Source organism: Pempheris klunzingeri, chromosome 1, assembly GCF_042242105.1.
Source record: "Pempheris klunzingeri isolate RE-2024b chromosome 1, fPemKlu1.hap1, whole genome shotgun sequence".
Taxonomy (NCBI): domain Eukaryota; kingdom Metazoa; phylum Chordata; class Actinopteri; order Acropomatiformes; family Pempheridae; genus Pempheris; species Pempheris klunzingeri.
Genome location: NC_092012.1, coordinates 12,518,583 through 12,540,686, shown reverse-complemented (window position 1 = coordinate 12,540,686; position 22,104 = coordinate 12,518,583). Strand labels below are relative to the sequence as shown.

General features: G+C 40.2%; 2 protein-coding genes across 3 annotated transcripts in view; both read left to right on the top strand.

The window, feature by feature from the left end:
• Positions 1-5,890: 5,890 nt before the first annotated feature.
• The window catches only part of dpep1 (dipeptidase 1), a 73,964-nt gene continuing 57,750 nt past the window's right edge, over positions 5,891-22,104 (top strand). The window contains exon 1 of the mRNA XM_070848173.1: positions 5,891-5,901. The gene's annotated coding sequence lies outside the window, so the exon portion shown is untranslated. The remainder of the gene's footprint in view (positions 5,902-22,104) is intronic.
• dhodh (dihydroorotate dehydrogenase) lies at positions 9,639-20,412 on the top strand. Of its 2 annotated transcripts, none has more exons than XM_070831225.1 (9): positions 9,639-9,704; positions 12,283-12,495; positions 12,970-13,169; positions 14,588-14,670; positions 15,119-15,306; positions 16,196-16,309; positions 18,619-18,772; positions 18,866-19,025; positions 19,437-20,412. In XM_070831225.1, the coding sequence occupies exons 1-9, from the start codon at positions 9,687-9,689 to the stop codon at positions 19,579-19,581; spliced, it is 1,275 nt and encodes a 424-aa protein (XP_070687326.1). In that variant the 5' UTR covers positions 9,639-9,686; the 3' UTR covers positions 19,582-20,412. The 2 variants fall into 2 exon arrangements, with proteins under 2 accessions (XP_070687326.1, XP_070687334.1); XM_070831233.1 differs by lacking the exon at positions 9,639-9,704 and adding an exon at positions 9,871-9,921.

The following is a 22,104-nucleotide window of genomic DNA, read 5'->3' as shown; positions in this document are numbered from 1 at the left end:
CCATCTACAGGCAACAAAAGTATCTTAATCTGTAATGTTGACATTTGTACCACCTGCAGGCAATGAGTGTTAAAGCTGATTTTTTTTTCCAGCTGCAGTCTGCAGGGAGAGATGATGTTATTTTTAAGTAGAGCATGTTTTCTATTGAATACAGGTTTACCAGCGCTCTATGTGTCATTATATGCCCTTTTTAGAGAGGACAAGGTCCCAGTCAGATTTTACTTGCCCAATGGAAATAGTGGGGGTAAGATACAAAGGCAAAAAGCAAAGTAATTAAAGAAAACTGGCAAAATAGGTGGACTTTGTGTTTGGTCCTAAATATTCTAATCAAAGTTATTAACAACATATAAAGTCTTGTGACAATCAATTTTAAACAGAAAATAAACACTTGTTACGATCAATTTTCTAAAGAAAAAAACAATCCAATGCCAGGTTCTTATTTGTTAGTGTTAAACTCAATATGACTATTACTTTCTTTTGCCTGCAGGTGGCGACATCAATATCCATCCATCCATTATCTATACCGCTTATCCGTCAGGGTCGTGGGGGAGCTGGAGCCTATGCCAGCTGACTTCGGGCGAGAGGCAGGGTACACCCAGGACTGGTCGCCAGCCAATCACAGGGCAGACAAACAACCACTCACACTCACACCCACACCTACGGGCAATTTAGAGTTACCAATTAACCTAGCTTGCATGTCTTTTGGATTGTGGGAGGAAGCCGGAGTACCCGGAGAGAACCCATGGGGGAGAACAGCATGGGGAGAACATGCAAACTCCACACAGAGCCACACATGCTATTTTCCAGGTTCAAACTGGGATTTGAACCTGGAACCTTCTTGCTGTGAGGCAACAGTGCTAACCACTGCACCACCATGCTGCGGCGACAGTGCTAACCACCGCACCACCATGCTGCGGCGACATCAACATCATCAGGTTTAACTGCTGCTGTGCTGAAATGCTTTGAGACCAAACAGCTCCCTCCTGTGGACAATCTGCATTCTGCTAAACACAACTGGGTGAGTTTCAATCAATCAATCAATCAATCAACATACTTTATTAATCCCCAAGGAGAAATTCCGTTTGTGAGATAAATCCCAGCTGCATAATGTGCTTCTTGTCCCAAAAAAACACACACATTTATCCATATCGTGGCTAATTATGTTGCGTGACAGTGTTGTTGGATACATGCACCCAAATGCATACAGACACACAATGAAAAATGCATTAGCGATGCCACTTGTATGATTTTTTAATCACTTGTGACCTCAGGGAGTCAACAAACCGATCAAACGGAGGCTCTGTTCTTTCATCCCACACATGATCTATTCATTTATTGTTGCAAGGCTGTGCTGCCACCTCCATAGTTCAAAACATGACAGTTGCACATGTGGAAGCAGAGGTGTTTGAGATAAAACAATAAATCAAGAGCCAAGAGACAGCCTGATGTCTCATATACTTTCTGCTCCTGCTCACATACTGGCTTCAACCTTTTGACCAATCAGACCTTTGAGACCAAAATAAAACCGCTCATTATATGACATTTTAGAAATTTGTTAGTTATTTAAAGGTAATAATTCACCAAATGAGAAGAGTACTGGCGAGTCCTCATCTACAGGAATGTTCCAGAACGCGATATTAATGGCCATGGTGCAGAGGAGGAGACTCATGCAGCAAGAGACCCTCTGGGCACGTGTGAACGGACTACGTGATGGAGGATCCAGTATGGAAACCCAGATGTGTTCATCCCTAAAGCCAGTTGATGTTCTGCTCTGGAAAATATTCCTGACAGAGAAACACAAAAACCCATAAGGACACTAATCAGTTAGTGACTTTCTCATCGTTTATTTCAGCTGTGTCAAATGGTGCAACTCCGACCTGAAGCTGGCAATCTCATTGTTCTTTGCAACATTGAAAGTTTTCTTCGTCATGCCGTCTCCACGCTCAGCACTCAGCCAGCAGTCACAGAAGAAGTGCCACACTTGTCGTGTTTGGAGGTCTTGAATGGTGACCTTGTTTATATACCTTTTTTTAAAGGGGGGGGTTCACAAAACAACAAAAATTATACATTTACCGTATCTGTAAATCTATGTGAGAAATGCAAATGCAATGAGGCAACTCTGCTAACTGGGAGCACCAAATGCCAGCGAAAGGAGAAGATTATATAACCATATTATTTAAGTTGTGTATTTTAAGACATTTCCATCCTGTGGCCAAAGCCTACATTAGAAATTGAGCAAAATGTTAAAACTCATGATGTATTCAACATCGTGAGTAAAAACAGCATCAACTGCTGATGCTGCAGTGGTCAAAGTATCATATTGGCATTACTACACTACTCTGTACTGATCAAAGCACTTTGTGGGAATCTTTATGGCCAATTTTCCTTACATTTTATATTGTAGGTCATACCTATTATCTGCCAACATGCATGTTCATGCTTATGTACAGTATGCTTAGAGTGATGTTAAATGAGAAGTGATAACAATGTAGCACTAAATGATGGGACTTGACATATCAAACTATCAATGTGGAAAAGCTAGGAAGCTGTCACTAAACACTACCTGTAAACAGCTCTAACGAGCCTGTTCACAGGTTTACACTGACACTAACCAATTATCCACATGTTCAGTGTACATCAGAATCAATCCAAGCATGAAAGAACACACAACTATGCAAGTATCATGTCAAGGAATGACCTAAAAATGACACAAAGCTGCAAGAAAATTTCACATTTCCTGCTTTCATCACAGATTATGCTTCTAGTACCATGATGGGCGACCTCCAGAGTTGTCGTGCTGCAGCCTGATGTTTTGCACGTCGCTCAGTGGGAAGGGTGTGGCCAACAGAAACATGTCAACAGCTCCTCTCTCGAACACAGGCTTGTCAGGATCTCTGAGGCTGTGTATGTCGCTCTCTCCCTCTGAGCCAATCAGCTTCACCGTCACCTACAGGACACCACAATGTACTAATGCAACACGACTGAATTCACACATCAGTGCCCTGATCCAAGATTGTGTAAAGCACCACACTAGTGTTTGTGCATAGTTTAGCCTATTTACTACAAAATGTGTGTCTTTAACATAACTGCCAACCATTTTATCTATCTATCTATAACTATCTATGGTTGTCATTTTTTCCCCAGCCATTCAGTGTGCTCGCATTCAATTATAACCTCTCTATATAGTAGTTATTATTGTAAATGGCTGGGTCCGCCATTGCGATGCATTCAAGTGTTGATTGGGAGACGAGCATTTGTCTAAAAAAAACAACTTAATCAATTACAGGATGAATTCATAATTTTGTCTGAAAATGATAGTCATGCCCATATGAACACTAGAACAGCTGTAATAATTTCCCTTGAATAAAGTTCATATAAGCACTTTACTTTTGTTACAAGACCACACTTTTTGTAAAAAATTGTGAACCATCTCCTATAATCACAATGGCGGTTTGCTTGTTGTCCTCTGAATTACGTTTTCTGCTGATTTATGATTCTGCTGCCCATTAGCAAAGATTTCAAAACAACCAATCCATTATCATAAACGTTCAGCATTAACTATATTCTTAAGGTAAGTGGAATTAAATCCACTTTCGTCTGAAAGGTAGAAAAAAGTGGATAAATCTGTGGCATGACTTTAGTTTAGTTTAGTTTACTTTAGTGTAAATAGGCTCAAACATGCAGTGTGGATCTTTACGCCATGATATATGAGACTTCCAGTAAAACTATTACTCATGGACTAAAAGAAGTCTCTTACATTGGCAGTAGTCCCAGCATTCTTGCGATGGCCAGTTTGGAAACTGATGAGATAGTTGTAGAGAGCGCCTGGGTGATTGTCCTCCAGCAGAGTCATCTTCCTCTGACAGTTAAACATAACATATATTGTGGTACTTAAGTATGAATGTGGTGCTTTATTTAGGCATTGGAATTAACATGAAGAGTTTAGTTTCCTAACAAAATACCCAAAACATGGACAGGTAGTTGGAGAAAAAAATGTCCTAAAGCATGAGAAGAAAACACTGCACACTGTCCTGTTACTTGCAAAAGGTAGACCTAATGAAGGTCAAGGGATCGGAACGTTGTATTTACAATAAAGGTTTTCGCAAGTAAGAGGACAGTGTTTGGGAGTTCTCCTTTTTTTTTTTTTTTTACAAAATATGCACCATGACATCAAACAGGACTTAATGTTATTAGGTGGAAGGCTTTTGAGTTCATTAGAACAGAATATACAGTTTTATAATGTGACCTCATGAGTATCTGATAGCTGAATTGTCCCTACATGGTAACAGTTAATTCTGAGTTGAAATCTCACTCTTACTAATGATAAAACGTGAAAAACATACAAGAACGCCTGTTTCATGAGAGCTGTCTGGAGAGACTGACCTTAGAGCGTGACCTCCGGTCAGCATAGCAGGCCCACAGCAGAGTGATCAGGTAGAGGCCAAAGAAAGCGCACAGCAGTGCCAGCACCACGTAGTTCTCAGTCACAGTGGCGAACAGCTCTGATGTGCGCGATATGTCCACATCGTTTGGCATCACAAAGAAGGAGCTCCCAAAGAGAGTGAGGTGGTTACACAGACAATGTGCTTGGTCTGGAGTGCTTTTCTCTCCCACCTGAGACAAAGAGAGTTCGTCACTGTCTGATATGCAGCTACTGGTGAACACACTGTACATGTGGACCCAAATCAATACAGTTTATTAGACTTTATCCAAGTGGAACCTCACCTGGCAGCCATCAGTGCTCCATGCCTGCTTCTGCACATGCCAGTACAAGCACTTGCTCATAAAAGAAGTGAATCTCAGTGTCAGGCCTGGCTCCCAGGTGGAATTGAAGAGTCTAGTCTCAATATACCAGACTCCAGGAGTGTCCTGTAACATCTCTGGGGTTATCATCCAGCGATAGCCTCCTGTTGCAAAAAGCAGCTGACATATGACATCATCATCCAATGAAAAAAATTGAACACTCTGTCTATCAGAAATTTTAAAGACACAACAGAAGTGGGGGCACATGTGTGTAATCAAATCATCGTAAATTGGTGTCTGTTACAATTTTGTGTTGTTACATCAACCTGGATCACGGTGGTTCTATTTCTACTATGTCTTTTATACTTGCTGACTGAAAGTGACAACAATCAGAGGTTGGGGCGTGCAGCAATGGATCAGTGCCTAGCTTGTAGTGACAGTTACCCGTTTGGCTTAGGATGGTCGTGTTGCTGGAGTGTGTGGAGTTAGGAGGTGACCCTTGAGACAACTGAAGAACAAATGACACATTGGCACTGGGCTCTACGCTGAAGAAGATGGTCACATTAGGGTCTGAGACGTTGATCGCAGTTAGCGCTTTGGAGTTTTTCTCCAACACAGTGGTACTATTCACCAGTATTGCAGCATTTGGATGAGGCATAAATATCTGGAGAAAAAACAAAAAGCAAGTTATTATTGCTATTGAAATCGTACAAAAATAACATATACGTTAATCAAGCAAAAATATAGCCCTGAATCAGCTGTTACGTCACAACAAGAATCTTTAGTTGCGCCATTACAAAGAGATATTTTTCCGCTTGTCAATCCTGGACGAAAATAGACTGTGTGGGCTCTGTGAGGATAAGTGGTGACTTTCATTTTCTCTCGATTCTATATACTAAATTACCTAAGAGAGTTGATTTGTCGTAAAAAACAAGAAGAAAAGCAATGTAATGTAAGTGTAAGTAATGTGAGTGGAAAGCTAGTCCAGATGGACTATTTAAGAAGCTTACATTAGCATTCACTTTATTAGTAATATATATAATTTTGTTTTGTTGGAGGTTTAAAAATATGACTCAGTAAGTTATGTGAATTGGTACTTGGTTGGAATTGGTTTGGACTTTGTGTCATTTGTCAAGCAATGCACAAAGATCTGCAAATGTCACCTTTGATTTCCTTTTGCTACATTCAAAAAAACTAGCACACTGCCTGATTCTCTTGTTGGCTGTACCTCTATCATCTCTGTCAGGTTCGTCAGCTTTATATCTGAGACTCCATTGCTAAGTAAAAGGCTGCAAACAGTTCCTGAGATGTTGTCATCGGACGGATGGGGATTCCCTGAGAAGGTAGCCATCTAAAAGGGAGAAACACCCCGTTGAAAAAGCTGCAGATGGCAACAAAGATGCAAAAGAATTAGGAAATTAGGATGCAAAAAACGGACACAGACCTGAGTGATGATTTTGCTGTATCCTGCAAGCTGAGGCTTAAGTGCTGAATATGGGGGGAGCTTTATGAACTCGCCATCTTTCTCCGACCCCAGAACAACATTACCGAGGTCAGAAGGTTCGTGACTGAGGGGAGAGAAATAAAAACTTTGAATGAACAACAGTTTAAATATACTTGCTGTCATATTTATATGGAGAGAAAAGTAATGATCTGACAGAAAATACGAACCTGCTCTGATAGATGGTGCCCGTTGCGTGCCTGATGATAATTGCCTTTGTGGTTTGTGAACCCAACAGCAAAGACACTGTCCGATAAATCTCAAAGATCTCCTCAAACAAGGACTGGAGAGGGAAAAAAGATGCAACATCACCTGTAACAATGATGACAAAATGTGTATGGTTGCTGCTGTAGTCACACAGTCTTTTGAGCTTACCGTAGGGTTTGGGTTAGTCTGGATGTCACATTTTTTCATCGAGAGAAGGAGGATGCCATTGCTACAGTTGATGATGTGACTGATAATGCGACTGTTTTGCGAAGCAAATTCTGGAGTCAGTTTTTTAGTGCCTTCCAACAAATACTGAATGAATTTGTCCTGTGAAAGAGAAAAACAGACAGCATTTAATGTGCCATAACAGTTAGAGTAATGTGATACATTCCACAGGCTGTCCAAACTGGGGGTACCCACCCTGTTGTCGTCTGTCAGCTCCCCTTCTGTCGTTTCCATTCTCCGTAGCGCATCATCTGCTGCCTGTCTCAGAAAAACATCCAATAACGTCCAATTAAAGTCCATTCACTGTACTACTCAATGGTCCTGTTGATTCACGGTCAAAGTCTGTATGTAAAATGTATGAGGAATCTCTCACCAGGAGCAGATTGTGGATGTTTCCAATATTCAAAGCCATGCCATCTACATCCCTTTTGATCCCTGAAATCAACATGTGTTCATGCGTGTTTGAGAAGCATGGAAAACAAAATTTTTATGGCTGCTTTGTTCTTCCCCTTCAATCAACAGTTGATTGAAATAATAGGACACATAATGTTTCAGTCTAACTTACGAGATCTGGCTGCATGGCTGGAAATTATTGTCCGCTGCAAAGAAAACATGACCATGAAAATTAACATGAAAATTTAGATTTTTTAGATTTTTTTTAGATTTAGATTTTTATGTGGCTTCTTACAAACTGTGAAATGTATCTCCTACCTTTTTGTTTGATGGAAACCACATGTCTTTGAAATAAGAACAACACTTTTAACACACAGAATATTGCATATAAACTGAAAATACAAAAGAAATAAATACAGAAATCTGTAATAAACTTCAACCATTTTTATGAATGCAGGAGAAGAGAAGAAAAGTACGGAAGCCCTGAAAGGCAAGTGAGAAAAAAATAATCTGGAGATCCTTAAATCTGATCTCAATGGTTTTCTCTCCTGTGTTTATGACTTCAAAGCAGCTGGTGAAGAAGATTCTGCCAGGATAATCTTTCAAAGATTGTTAATTTTTTAGTATGTACGTATGTATGTGTGTGTGTGTGTGTGTGTGTGTGTATACTTTTTAAAATTTTATTTAGCAAGCTGAGTCTGGCAAAGTCACAAACACAGGAGAGAAAACTACTTAGATCAGACTCAGAGCATGGATCACCAGATTTGTTTTTCTTACTTGCCTCCGGAGCTTCTTCTGCAGAGGACAGAAATGAGGGACAGAAAAATGACAGGAGGGACTGAGTTAAAGGAAGATGGTTAGGAAGATGTTGTCACGTACTGTGGATGCAGAGGACGCCTCGTCTCTGGTCGCAGTCAGATGTTATGATGAGCCGAAGAGGGTTCAGCTTCATGTATGTGCATTTGTCCTTTGAAACGTCAGTATCATCTGTTGTGGAAAGAGGATTGTGTGCGTGGACATACGCACACAGACACGACATTAGGAAAGCTTACTTTATGGGAAATTACTTTAAGCTTCAGCTGCGTACAAAAACCATTAAGACTGATGCATTTGTCAAGTATTTTTCAGACTAATCAATTATTCAATAAAATGTGAAAAATGCACATTATATTAGTTCATGTTCCTAATTTTAGTTATTTTGTGATTTATTTAGGTATCTATTAAGGAATAACAACTTATATCTTATTACTTGATTTATATAATTCGTTATTTCTTTTTATATTGTTTAATTGTTGTTTGAGAAAATATTTCCTGATTCAAATTAGGATTTTTTTTTTTTTTTGGCAAAGCTCTTGTACTGCTGTTTCTGTTAAGTCAACATTAAACACTGATGCATTTTAGTTTTTGTTAGAATTTTGTTAGATGGTTCATTAAATAAATTCGATTCAAATAAATTCAAAAATAAAATAAATATATTCAAATAAATTCAAATAACAGCTTTACAAAACATATAAGAAAGTCGGGATACATTTGTTAGTCTGACAGAATTTTGTGCCCTTTTCTCTTTGAAATATTGAATAAGATTTAGCCACAATGCTGCTGATGAATAATAAAATAAAAACAACCTTTTCTTAGCTTGAACAGTCAATCCAGCCTGTGACAGGAGGTCTCAAATAGATTTTAAGAACCACAAACAGGACCAAAAACACACTAAACTGTAAAAAATACACCCAGAGAACAGATGGTATGTATTTTACTCACTTTTGATGGGTTCCTGGTACTCGCTTTGGACCCACCAGGTTAAGCTGCTGATGTTTCTCTCTCTCGTGATGTTCGTCAGGAAGATTTTGATTGGGCCATACATCCCACTCAGGAGCTCCCCTCCTCGCTTTTCACAGCTGCCCCTGGCTTGGGACCAGGTCTTGGATCCCCCAACAAACTCAAAACAGATATTTCTGAAAACAAACTCACACGGCGCAGGGGAGTCATTGCCTGGACAGGCCTCAGACTTCTCCCGTGAAGATAGAAATCCAGCTGAAATCCACAACAGGACAGAGATTCGGAGTAGCATGTCCATAATTATTAAAATGCACAGAGCTGAAGCACATAGTGCAGCAGGAACTGCGGCAGGAACATCAACTGGGCAAGATCCCTTCTGTGTGTCACATGGAAATTAGGAAGCTTTCTCCAGAAAAACTCTGCATGTGCTCTCAATACATTAGGAAAATCACTGCAGACACTCAAACAAGATGCAAAGTGAAGGAGTCACAAGCTGGACCTACGTTTGCTACTGACCAAGGACCCAAGCACTGACATCAACTTTTAATTTGCTGTCAACACAAACTATTAAATATTGTTTATTATTATAGAGTATGCATTAGAATGACCACACACTCTATTCACACATTAAACCACTCAAAAAAGTAATTTCCTCCAAATTGCCGCCTAAGAAACATCTTAATTTAACTGAATGGCCAACATCTCTGCTGCATCCCTTCCGCCCTGTGGACGGAAGTATCGCGAGATGATAGAGTGGAGGAACTGAAACCGCGTGTGTTTGTGTAACATGTTAAGAAACACATCCTCTGCCCTTTAGTGCAATGACAGAGCCGCGTCCATGGCGGGACATCTGAAGGTAAATTCACACACCGTCTCACATCCTTTGGTTTTTGGCAGAATGCCGCTCGTCTTCCCTTTTGCTCCCTCGGCTGCTCCGCCTAAAAGTAACGTTAAACCAGGAAACAGTCCCGGTTAGCTCTGCTGGGTCTTTGCATATTACCGCAGAAACACATGCAGTGGTGCTGTCTGTGCAATAAGCCCTATTTGGCCTTTAAAGAGCTGGGGCGATGGTTGTAAGAAAATTGCACAAAGACAGATGTTTATCTTCATGTATTTAGGAGATGTTTTCAGCTGTAAGTAAACGCAGATCACTTCTGATCACATATCAGGGCGCCAGTCGATAGTATTGACAATTAAAATTAGCCGAAAACTTATTTACATTCAGCACAAGTCAACTAGAACGTTTTATAGTCTTTGACTGACTTTTACTTTATGTCTAACTAGTTGTTTTCTTTTAAACATTTACATGGTTGATATAGATATTAGTGCCTCCAAATCTTAAATGCATCAAACCCTGTTTTTAGCCTCTCTTATCTACGGAGCCCCTAAAGGGACATGCACCAAATCTTGTGCTCACCAGAAAGTACTTCCATGCGCACCATTAGCCTTGGCTCAGCTGAAAGAATGGCAGCAGAAGTGGATTTTGTGTCTTTCCTGAAAATACAAAATATACCTGATAGCATCATCAACCAACTAAATGATGATGAGGTAAATGATGCCATAATTCATTGCGTGCTTTGTTGATAACGTTAAATGTTGTCATAATCCCATAATCAGTGTCATAGATGTTATGACTGATGAGGAGTTAGGACAGTAGATCGTAAGATATGGGGACCGACTTTTTGCCTCCATCCCTAATTTTTTTTTACTGTTAGCACCAGAAATAAGTTCCATTTGTATCCATTGCAATTGGGTGAAGACAGTAACCTTGCATAATGGAAATTACAAAACTAAATAAATGTGAAAACATCTGCATGGGCAGACACGGGGATAAATTAGGAAAAACTAAGATTCTTTATTTTCACATCACATTACATCATTTTCACATTTTCATATGCATGTTTTATGCACTTGTTATTCAGAAAGTTCATCTCAGTGTTCAACAAAATAATGCCTGTTTGCACATACCATTTCCAATGGCTGCCCATGGCTGTTTTTGCTGGAGCCTTATATGGGCAATATACTGCCAGTAACTGTTAAAAGCAGTATATTTTTCAATAAAAATTGAATTCTTCATTCATATTCTGCCTTGTTGTTTTTCTTTGTTGTGGTTGGGTTAATTTGTTTCCTGTTCATGACTGATGTAAAGGCAATTTAAAACATCTATGACAACACTCTTGTCCATGATGGACTTGAGTTTTGTTAGCGTCCTCCTCTCACACACCTCCTCTATGGAGTCCAGGGAGCAGTCCAGGACAGAAGCGGCCCTCCTGACCAGTCTGTTCAGTCTCTTTCGGTCCCTTTACGTGCTCCCTCCTCCCCAGCAGACCAATGCATAGAGGACTGCAGACGCCACCACAGAGTCATAAAATGTCTGGAGCAGAGTCCTGCACACTCCAAAGGACCTCAGTCTCCTCAGAAGGTAGAGACGACTTTGGCCCTTCTTGTACAGGACATCTGTGTTGTGAGACCAGTCCAGTTTGTTGTTGAGGTGAACACCCAGGTTTTTGACGGTCTCCACCCTCTCAATGTCCAGTCCCTGCGGAAGTCAATCACCATCTCCTTTGTCTTGCTGGTGTTGAGCTGAAGATGGTTTTGCTCACACCAGTCAACGAAGTTGGAGACGACCTCCCGGTACTCCTGTTCGTCCCCCTCTGACACACACCCTACGATGGCTGTGTCGTCGGAGAACTTTTGGAGGTGACAGCTCCCAGAGTTGTAACTGAAGTCTGAGGTGTACAGGGTGAAGAGGAAGGGGGAGAGTACTGTCCCCTGTGGGGTCCCTGTGCTGCATACCACCATATCAGACACACAGTCCTGGAGCCTCACGTACTGTGGTCTGCAGCCAGGTGACAGTCCACTCCCGCTCTTTCCAGCTTCACCCTGAGCAGTGACGGCTGGATGGTGTTGAAGGCACTTGAGAAGTCAAAGATGTCAAAGGTGTTCTCCAGGTGAGTCAGGGATCTGTGAAGCAGGTAGATGACTGCATCATCCACTCCAGTGCTTGGTTGGTAGACAAACTGCAGTGGATCCAGATGTGAGCTCACCAGGGGGTGGAGGTTTTTGAGGACGATCCTCTCCATCAGGTGAGAGGTGAGGGCCACAGGTCTGAAGTGGTGGGGCTCCCTGGGGTGCATTGTCTTTGGGACCGGAACCACGCAGGAAGTCTTCCACAGAGCAGGGACCCTCTCCAGACTCAGGCTCAGGTTGAAGATGTGCAGGAGCACCTGACAGAGCTGGTCTGCACAGTCGTTCAACAGTCTGGAACCGATGCCATCAGGACCTGCGGCCTTCCTCGTCTTGGTCTTCCTCAGCTCACTTCTCACCTGGTCAGCTGTTATGGAGAGCTGTTATGGAGTCTAGTCATGGTAGCAAATGTCTGACATCGTTGAAGACACAGTTTTACATATTCATTTTTCTGTGCTTGTCAACAGAAGCAGTTAAAAGATGCGGTCAAGGTCATCAGCGCAGGTAGCCTTCTGTTTGCCTCCTACCTCACTGCGGTTGGAGATGAGCGTTTCTATGCCAACCAGCTGATGCCCCTGCTACAGAGGATTGTGGGGGCAGAGACGGCCCATGTGTTAGCAGTGAAGATGATCCGTCTGGGTCTGGTTCCTCTGAGCCGTTACCAGGACCCTGCCTCGTTGGTAAGCAGGGATGGGTTTCGTGTATATATATATATATATATATAAAAAAGATTTTAACAGTACCACTGCTCTTACCAGTGCCACTCGAGCCAGCACTTAAATGGTATTCTTATTGGCTCTTTTTGTTATTTTTTAAGAGAAAAAATTAAACAAATTAAAAACAGAATTAAGATATCGAAATGCACTATATATAGATTGACATTGACAGAGAGAGGGAGAGGGGGAGAAAGAGGCAGAGAGAGCAGCCCCCCACCTCTCGTACATACAGCAGGCTCCAAGAGACAGATTTGTCTTCTACACTGGGAACAATGAAAATGAATCATTGACAGATGTCTTAATATTATTGGAGTTTGTAACGTTTGTGTAGCCCAAATGATAGGAAATCTGTTTTCTTATTTTGTCCAATACCTGTCCCTATTGGTTCTCTTTGGTCAACGACAATGTTCCTAGACATGTCTTTTTATGTACCTACAGGAAGTGAACATCCTGGGATTAAAGTTCAAAAACCCTATTGGGCTTGCGGCGGGCTTCGACAAGCATGGCGAGGCCGTAGACGGGTTGTACAAGTTGGGTTTTGGCTTTGTTGAAGTGGGCACGATCACACCAAAGCCTCAGGAGGGGAACCCCAAACCGCGCGTGTTTCGACTCACTGCAGATCATGCAATTATTAACAGGTACGTTTACGATAAGCTTTCGTCGATGTTTTTAACAACTTGAGGGGTATACTCAACTGAATGTACGCAATGAAGTGTAGGACTGGGCAGTGTAGTTGAAATCCATGTGTTTAGATACACTCTGTTGTCTACTTACTAGGGTCTGTACACCTGGCTTCTTAATGCAATTATTTCTTTCTTTTATCGCAGAAAAGGGAAAGTAAAGCCGAAAACTAATTCAGATTAATGGAGTGTTTGTTGAAACTGTTTTGGATCGTATAAATGCTGAATTAACAGTGAGTCACTGGCTTTATAGAAGCAAATCATGACTTTTTTTCTATTCTTTTAATTGACTGTGTTCTCTTCTTTTATGTTACCTCTCACAAAGAGTTCATTGAATTTATATAACAGTAAATGAGCCACATTAGTCTTAGTTTCTGTGAAAATCCTTAAGACTGAAGATGGTAATGTCACTGTATAATGCTGTTTTTCATATTGAGCAGTATGTTCAATGAGATTATGCTGCCTACTGCCTCTGTAGGGTTCACATTTATCAAGCTGTGAATAGGAGATCATGGGTTTACCTATTTTCCTTTGCAGGTTTTGTAACACTGACTTGAATGAGCTAAATGAAAGCTAAAGCTAAATGAAAGAAATCTTTCTTTACCAGCTCTCTTTTCTTATTTTGTTGTTCTGTCTTTATTCACAGTGAAATTTATGGTAAAAGTAGATTTTTGACTTATTACAACAGACAATATACCTCTGTATTACATTAAAAGGACCTCAGATCTTGAATAATCTGATTTAAATGATTCTATATTGTACAGATATTTTTATATTATAGTTGTATTTGGTGAACTTGATTGGGTTATCCATGGTTATAAACAAACCAGTACCTCAGAAAATGTACTGATGGGGCAGGTGAAGGAAAATGTGTTTTATGAAACTGAATATGAAACTGTCCCATGACTGTAGATTAATCCTATGGGAGAAGATTCTCTGTACATTAGAGCCCCACAGTAGACAATCACATCGTTTCCACTTTCTCTTAACGCAGTCCTTAAAAAGCAACTTTTCAACATATTGTTAGCCTTTAATAGGGAGATTTAATCAGTTTATCAACATGTTCATTACATTTATGTAGTACAGTGGATTGATTGAAAGAAAGTAGTGGTGTAAGTTTAATCATCATGGTGTGAAATACAGTTTTACTGCCACTGTTACATTTTACCAAAAATTAGATCTGTGGCTCAAAACTGTGATATGATCTGAACCAAGTTTTATGATCTGTTGCACCCCTAACAAAGTGTAAAAGCTGGAGTTACAAAATGCCACAAATTGTTCTTGTCTAGGTTGTTGTTTGAGTAGCTTGTAAGATTATTATTAATTGTAGGTTGATATTTTTTTAATAACACTGTGTGTGTGTGTGATATGCGTAGATATGGATTCAACAGCTGTGGCTTGGCAGAAGTACAACAGAGGCTGAAGGCCAGGGAAGAGACACAGCATCAGCAAAGTAAAGGTCGGCAGGTGCTCCTTATATTCTGTAGATTTCACAGCTCAGTGGGAAATAAATTCAGCCTGTTTTGATTTTTCCCTTTAGGAAAAAATTAACTTGCTTTCAGTGTTATTACTACAACAATCTTGATATAAAGCTGTCCTTTATTTTTCTAGAGTGTATTTATTATACACTAGTCCCCTAGGTTGAAATGGGGACGCCAAATAATTATTTGAGTATATGGTTAAATACACTGTTCTATTCTATTCTATTCTACATTGTAATGATCTTGACCTCTCCTTGCCTCACATTTTATTGTGTCTGATCCATACGTGCTTAAAGCTCAATTAGCACATCAGCAGCCTCTGTCCCAGTTGAGTCATGTGTCTGATGATGCAGTCTGTGTTTGTGTTTGTCTCAACCTTCCTATTTGTGTATGTGTTTGCATACGTGCGTGTGTCTGCGTTTATAGCTGGCCTTCCCCTGGGCATCAACCTGGGAAAGAACAAGCTGTCCCAGGACGCAGGGGCAGATTACTTGGAGGGGGTGAGAGTGCTGGGCCCGCTGGCGGACTACCTGGTGGTCAACGTCAGCAGTCCTAATACGCCTGGTCTGCGGGATCTACAGGGGAAGGCTGAGCTCCGTCAGCTCCTACAAACGGTAGGAGCGTGCGCATGTTGGAACCAATGGGGACCCAACAATGAAAAATATGCAAACATAATAAAAATTCATCATGCGGTGTCATTGCTCAGCCTTTCCCCCTCAAAAACAATTGAACTCACTTTTAAATTACATGTGAAAGAAAGTCATCATCATTTACAGATCTGAGCCATAAAAGCTGTCCAAGGACACGGGGGCAGATTACAGAAAACAAAACAAAAAATCCTGTACTTTGTAACAAGAAATATCTTATTATGAGGTCTCATGATTTATCCTGGTCGTAATCAAACCAGTACCTCAGAAAATGTACTGATTGGATAGGTGAAAGAAAGTATGTCAGAATATGAAACTGTCCCATGACTTTAAGTTAATCCTATGGGAGAGGACTCTGTGCATTAGAGCCCCACAGTAGGCAATCGTAATCGTATTGTTTCCACTTGCTCTTAACACAGTCCTTAAAAAGCTAAATTTCAACATATTTTTAGCCTCAAAAGGGAGATTTAATCAGTTTACCAAAATCATCGTCATTTAGAGATCTTAACCATAAAAATGAAAAAACTAGAAAACCCAAAAAACTGAGTTATTTGCTTCTGCAGCTGCACAGTGCTGCCTCTGTGAGCAGTAAATGTTGTTTTAATGAGAGCAGTGATGAAAACCCTGCACACTTTCAGCACTATAGAGTCTCTGTGGTTTAGGGATGATGCTGAGTGAAATAAAAACAATCCCCCTCTAAACAAACAATGTGAAAGGATTCGGAACTGGATTCAGATTCAGTAAGATGCTGTCGAGCCCCGTCCCTCTGTGCGTGGCAGGGTTTCAAGAAAATGTTTCGAGATTACTGAGCCCTCTCTCACCTGATCATATTCACGTTTTCATACGATCTGCTCAGGTGTTGAAGGAGCGTGATGCCCTGCAGGGAGAATGCAAACCTCCAGTCCTGGTGAAGATCGCTCCTGACCTCACTGCCCAGGACAAACAAGACATCGCTGATGTTGTCACTGAGGTGGGTTATTTGTTAGAATCATCTAATTTCCTAATTTGGCCTTTGATTTTATTTTCTATAATATCTAATTTCATTATAATCTAATTTCCTTTTTCTTTTAAGGAGTTTATAATTAAATTCTCTGTAATATTACCATGTTTCATCTCTGCTGTGTTTATGGCAAAGAGAGGGATTGTGAGGGATTGAGATAGCATTGTGTCCCTTCCACTGAGTCTAGTTTTTCTGAATGTGCAGTGTTTTTAAAGAAAACATTTTTTCACAGGAAACTTGTGCAACAATATTCTCTATGAGCAATATTGATTCTCAAATGAGGGAATACACATATATATGCAAACTATGATGCAAACTTTTTGAGCTGTTCATGGTAATGAAGCCGTACAGTTACAGTAACTATGCATTGCGTTGTCATGGAAACCTGCATGCACTCAGCTTGTGATGCAGCAAATCTGTAACATTAACACAATAACAAATGTTACTCAACAGATCATCTGTATACTAACAGAGTGATGGAGGATCAGCAGCCACAGACCTCTGTGGATGATATTTTGCTTGGCCCTGATTAACTTCAAAGCCTGTTTTTTTACATTGCTGGTGCCATTTTTACGTCTCCTTCATTGTGGGACAGTGTCAGACCTAAATTAACTTGCGTGTGTTTAAATCTGCTGTATTAAATAAAAATTTACAATGTGCAGGAGGCATTGAGAGTCACTGAGCAGCAAAATAAATACGTTAACTTATTCTGCTGGCATTCACCTCTTATATATCTTATATTCATATTTCTCTTTTATAACGACCCGTTCCTCTTGAGTGAAGTAGCAGCACACGATTAGTTGCTTTTTTAAATCTTGTGCAAAAGACAAGTCAAATGATGCGTCCAATGCCATTTTTATGGAAATGCCCACTGATCCAGATACAGAAAGCCTGAATTAATAAAAACAGGTGATAACAACTCTTGTGATGCCTGCATAGGGTTTGTCGAGCCCACTCGCACAAAGAAAGCCTTTTCACATGCTCTCCTGCAAACCACGCACCTCCTTTGCAAGGGTGCAGTCACCTTCTTGTTTGAATGACAGCTGGGTCACTGGCCAGATAAATGTGACTCTACAAAACAATTCAGCTTCAGCATCACTGAATTAAATAACAACTGAACACTGTTTAAACGAAGAACAGAACCATTTAAAATCATCGGGCTCCTCTCTGACTTTGTAGCCTCATCACTACTTGAGTATGTTATTAGGAAATATATCAGAATCAGAATCAGAATTCCTTTAATAATCACACACAGCTCCAAAAGAATAAGAATAAACTTCAAACACAAAAGTAATAGTAATGATAATAATAATAATGATACAAATAATACCACTACTACTAATAATAATACAAATAATACCACTACTACTAATAATAATAATATATAACAACATGTACACTCAGTGAGGAGCTGCATTATATAATAATAATAATAATAATAATAATAATCAGGTGAGTCCAGGGTCCTCTCCTCTCTGGTGAAACAGTTCACATACTGGGTGAAGTTGGGCAGTGCCTTTGCCATGGTGACATGGTTGAAGACACCCGAGATAGCAGTGAATGCACTTGGGTGTAGAGTCTGTACCCAGGCTATGGCACAGTGGATGACGTCACACGCCGAAGTTGGGTTGGCAGAAGGAGGAATGTAAACAGTCACCACAACAACATGTGAAAACTCCTGTGGCAGATAATATGGACGAAGACCAACAGCAAATAGTTCAATGTCAGGGCTGCAGATGCGCTCCTTGATAGTAATATGAGTAGGATTGCACCACCGGTTGTTCACCAGAATGGTAAGCCCCCCTCCTTTCCGTTTACCACTCCTGGTGCAATCCCTGTCGGCCCGAACGGTTTGGAAGCCACCAATGGAAACATTGTCGTCGGGAATGTCCTGATGCAGCCATGTCTCCAAAAAGTGCACCAAACTACACTCCCGGTACTCCATCTGACTCCTGGCTATCGCTGTTAGCGCCTCCATCTTGTTTACCAGCGATCTCACGTTGCCCATAGTAACGATGGGTTATAGAGTGGTGTGTTGAACTCATTGGAGCGAGGAGGATACAAACCTTAATGGAAGAGGCATTAAGGAGCAACAACAAAGCAAAATTTAAACAGCACTCTGCCCCTCTTTGTCACAGTACATTTAACATTAGAAGTCTGTGTGAGTCAGATGGCCTTTACTCATATTTGCCTACATACATTAGCTCTGCTCCTATAGATGCAGTCACATATGTCACCCACTTCCTGCCCTCTTCCTGATGTATGTTCTGTGTTTGCAGCTGAGAGTGGATGGTTTAATGGTGTCTAACACCACGGTGTCCAGACTGGAGACACTTCAGGATCCAAATAAGTCAGAGGTTGGTGGGTTAAGTGGCCAGCCTCTCAAAGACCTCTCTACCAGCACTGTGAGAGAGATGTACAGCCTCACAAAAGGTACTTAATTATGCACTAGTATTTTCTGCCCATTTCCAATCACCTGACTATCTAGACAGCAAATGTAAAGTACACTTAATAATGTTGTTGTAGGTCAGGTGCCAATTGTTGGAATCGGCGGTGTGGCCAGTGGTCAGGATGCTTTGGACAAGATCCGTGCTGGTGCTTCACTGGTTCAGCTTTACACAGCTCTGACCTACCAGGGTCCGCCCATAGTGACGAAGATCAAGCGAGAATTGGAACAACTTCTTAAGTGAGTGTGACAGTGAACGGGAATGAACTCTCTTATGGTTTTGACTCCAAATAAAGTGGTTCAGATAATATGGCTGAACTGCTGTCTGGCTCGTGTTTAAACTCTATAATCACTTCGCCACATCAGACCTCTTTGTAGTGTTGTCGCCATGTTAGCAGATCTCAGAAATTACTATGGAATTTTAGAATTACAGTTGTCAGGACTGATGTGGGACCATAATATAAGACCATAAATCAATTTTTTATTGAATTTTAGCATCAGTCTACTCATTCAGTTGTATTTGACAGCAACACTAGTGCAGCTCTGTGGGTAATGAATTTGAACCGTGGGGAAAACTAAATAGGAATTTTCAACACATCTATTCTCATTCCCTACAAACTTCAAACCCTACGAACTGTTTTTTTTTCACAGAGAAGAAGGTTTCAGCAATGTATCGGAGGCAGTTGGAGCAGATCACAGGGGAGCAGATGGATCGACTCATAAGCCGAGCCCTCTGAAAGATGCGCTAAATGTTAACACAGACGCAGCACCTGCATCTGTCATCTCCTCCAGCTAGACAACATGATCCTCAACTTTTCATGAACTGCAATGAATGCTGAGTCCATCCGTCCGTCTTGATTTCCAGGATGAGATATGCTCTGAATTTGTTGTTGATGAAACCATATTCTTCAGTATTCTGTGGCGAGGAGTGCAAATGCTGAACTCAAATCTCAGCTTCCCACCTTTACTTGAACATCATGATCTACACATTATGTACACATTAAGAAGCTGAGGTCTGTTAGTAACTTATTTCAGACGTTCGTCCTTTGTTACAGTGTAACAGCGGTAAGTTATCTAAAGTTTATTCTGACACCAAAGTGCTTGAACACTTGCCTACAAACACTTTGCCTGATGTTATATGGATACAATTGTAAAACGTGTTTGTTGCTCTCCATTTTAGGAATTTTCTAATATAGAAGTTGAAACATACATTCAAATGGTGACATTGTATCATTCTCTGCTCATGCAAACATATTATTATTCATAAATGAATAATAGGCGCCAAAAAATGATACTTAATTAAATGGCACAATGTGGCATTGGCAGATTTCACATTGTATAATTCCTATTTTGACATTTCTGATGTTTTCAATTTTACTGTCATTGAAGGCTGCTTAATGTAGCTATTGATTCTGTATCCGAAGATATTTGTTCCAGTGTGGAAAATCTACAAGTTGAATCAAACTACTGCTATAACATGATTGGTGGCGTTAAAATTAACTTATGGTACTTTAGAAAGAATTTAGGTCATCTGTGTCCTAATATGACAAAATGGAAACAACTTTGACAAACTGATTTCTTTAATTTTCGTGATATTTATTCATGACTTTTAAGTTTTTGACAAAAAATAAAAATGGGGAGACATTGAATCTGTTGTGGTTTGTTCATGAACCCCAGAGGATGAACCACAGACTGTGGTGACTGCTCAATCTGACCACTTTAAGAATCTTTTTGAATAATGTATTCATTATCTAGCAATAACAAGACTTTCTAAACAAATGCATCACTACATTTTGCACTTGTCAGATTAAAATGGCTCTTTTGTTCAGCGGTAGAGCAGAGTAGAGCAACCACCAATCAGGCGGTTCCTCCAGTCAGCTTGTCTGAGTGGTATTGGTCAAGACACTGGACCCAAACTTGTGTGAATAAATAGTTTCATCCTGTCCAATTAACTTCAGCCTGTATGAATGAATGGGAGAATGTGTATCTAGTGTGAAAGTGGTTTGAGTTGTCAAAAAGATTGAATAGACACTAAACAATTACAGTCAGTTATCTTTTTTCCAGCACTGAAAGACCTTGAAGCAATAATAACAGGAACGTGCCTTTGGAAAGATTATATTAATTCATTCCTATTTTCTCTTTGTATCACAGTTGTAAAAACCCATGGGCTCATGCTTGGGTGCCTGAACAATGGAGCAGGCGAAGCAGCCGCTACAAGACTTGGTGGAGCAAACGTGTGTTTTTGCATTCCCACTTTTTAATCAAACATCTTAGCAAGTTTGGATCAAAATTAGTCACATCTGACCGTGTCATATGTAGTATGTGAATTAAAAATTAAATTTCCTGTCCTTACATTAGCCGTTCTCTATTTTTTATTTTTTACGACAAATCACAGTCCTCTCTCCCATTAGCACTGGCTTCACAGCGGAGCGTTCAGGTGAAGTCAGGACTAACAGCGACACTACTGAGGTCCAAACAAAACACCAGAGAACTATGTAAGATACGAAAACTAGCTACGTTACTGTGCCCTGAATATCTGTGTGGTTGGTTTTCAGTCACTGAGCATGAGGAAGTTTACATATGGAAATGTATGGTAATATACGGTAACGTGGTTGTGTACGTTCATGTCTGGTAATGTATGATAATGTACATTAACTTATGGAAAGTGTGGTAATGTCCAGTAACATATGGTAATGAATAGTAATTCACTGTACAATGTTTTTTCTTTATTTTTTAGCATTTTCTACATTGTACATTGGTTGTTTGGTTTTGATATCTTCAAAATTAATCTACAATGTAGAAAATATAAAATGAATAACGTAAAAACCATTAAATGAGAAGGTGTGTCCAAACTTTTGACTGGTACTGTTTGTCCAGATGAGTGAAGTAGCTTTGCAATTTGTCTTGGCAAGCTATGTATCTGCATTATGTACGCTTTGACAGCAGCTTAATTGGTCATTATTGAATGCTCTGTATTGTAGGAAATTAAATATGTTACTTATATGAACATTTTCCTGCTTTACCTCCCCTTGCCGTCACTAATTATTCACCCCCACTTTTAAGTATAATAATACAACACAATTGCTGACTGATTTTTCAATTTTCAATTGTTGATTGTCTATTGGCGTTTTATGTAGCACTTTGAGATTTGCTAATGTAAAGTGCACTACAAATTAAATGCATTATTATTATTATTATTATCAATATATTCTGGGAGAGCATGATGAATAATGCTACTTTTGAATCTGAAAGTACTTCCACAGTGTACCTTTCCCATATTTCAGCCTCTTCAGTTTGTGTGAGAACAGCACGTGATGAG

Bases quoted from the DNA above. Each gene is read 5' to 3' on its own strand.
- dhodh (XM_070831225.1), top strand. The intron at 12,496-12,969 runs GTAAGCAGGGAT...ATGTACCTACAG, and splicing joins ACCAGGACCCTGCCTCGTTG to GAAGTGAACATCCTGGGATT. The intron at 14,671-15,118 runs GTCGGCAGGTGC...CTGCGTTTATAG, and splicing joins ACAGCATCAGCAAAGTAAAG to CTGGCCTTCCCCTGGGCATC.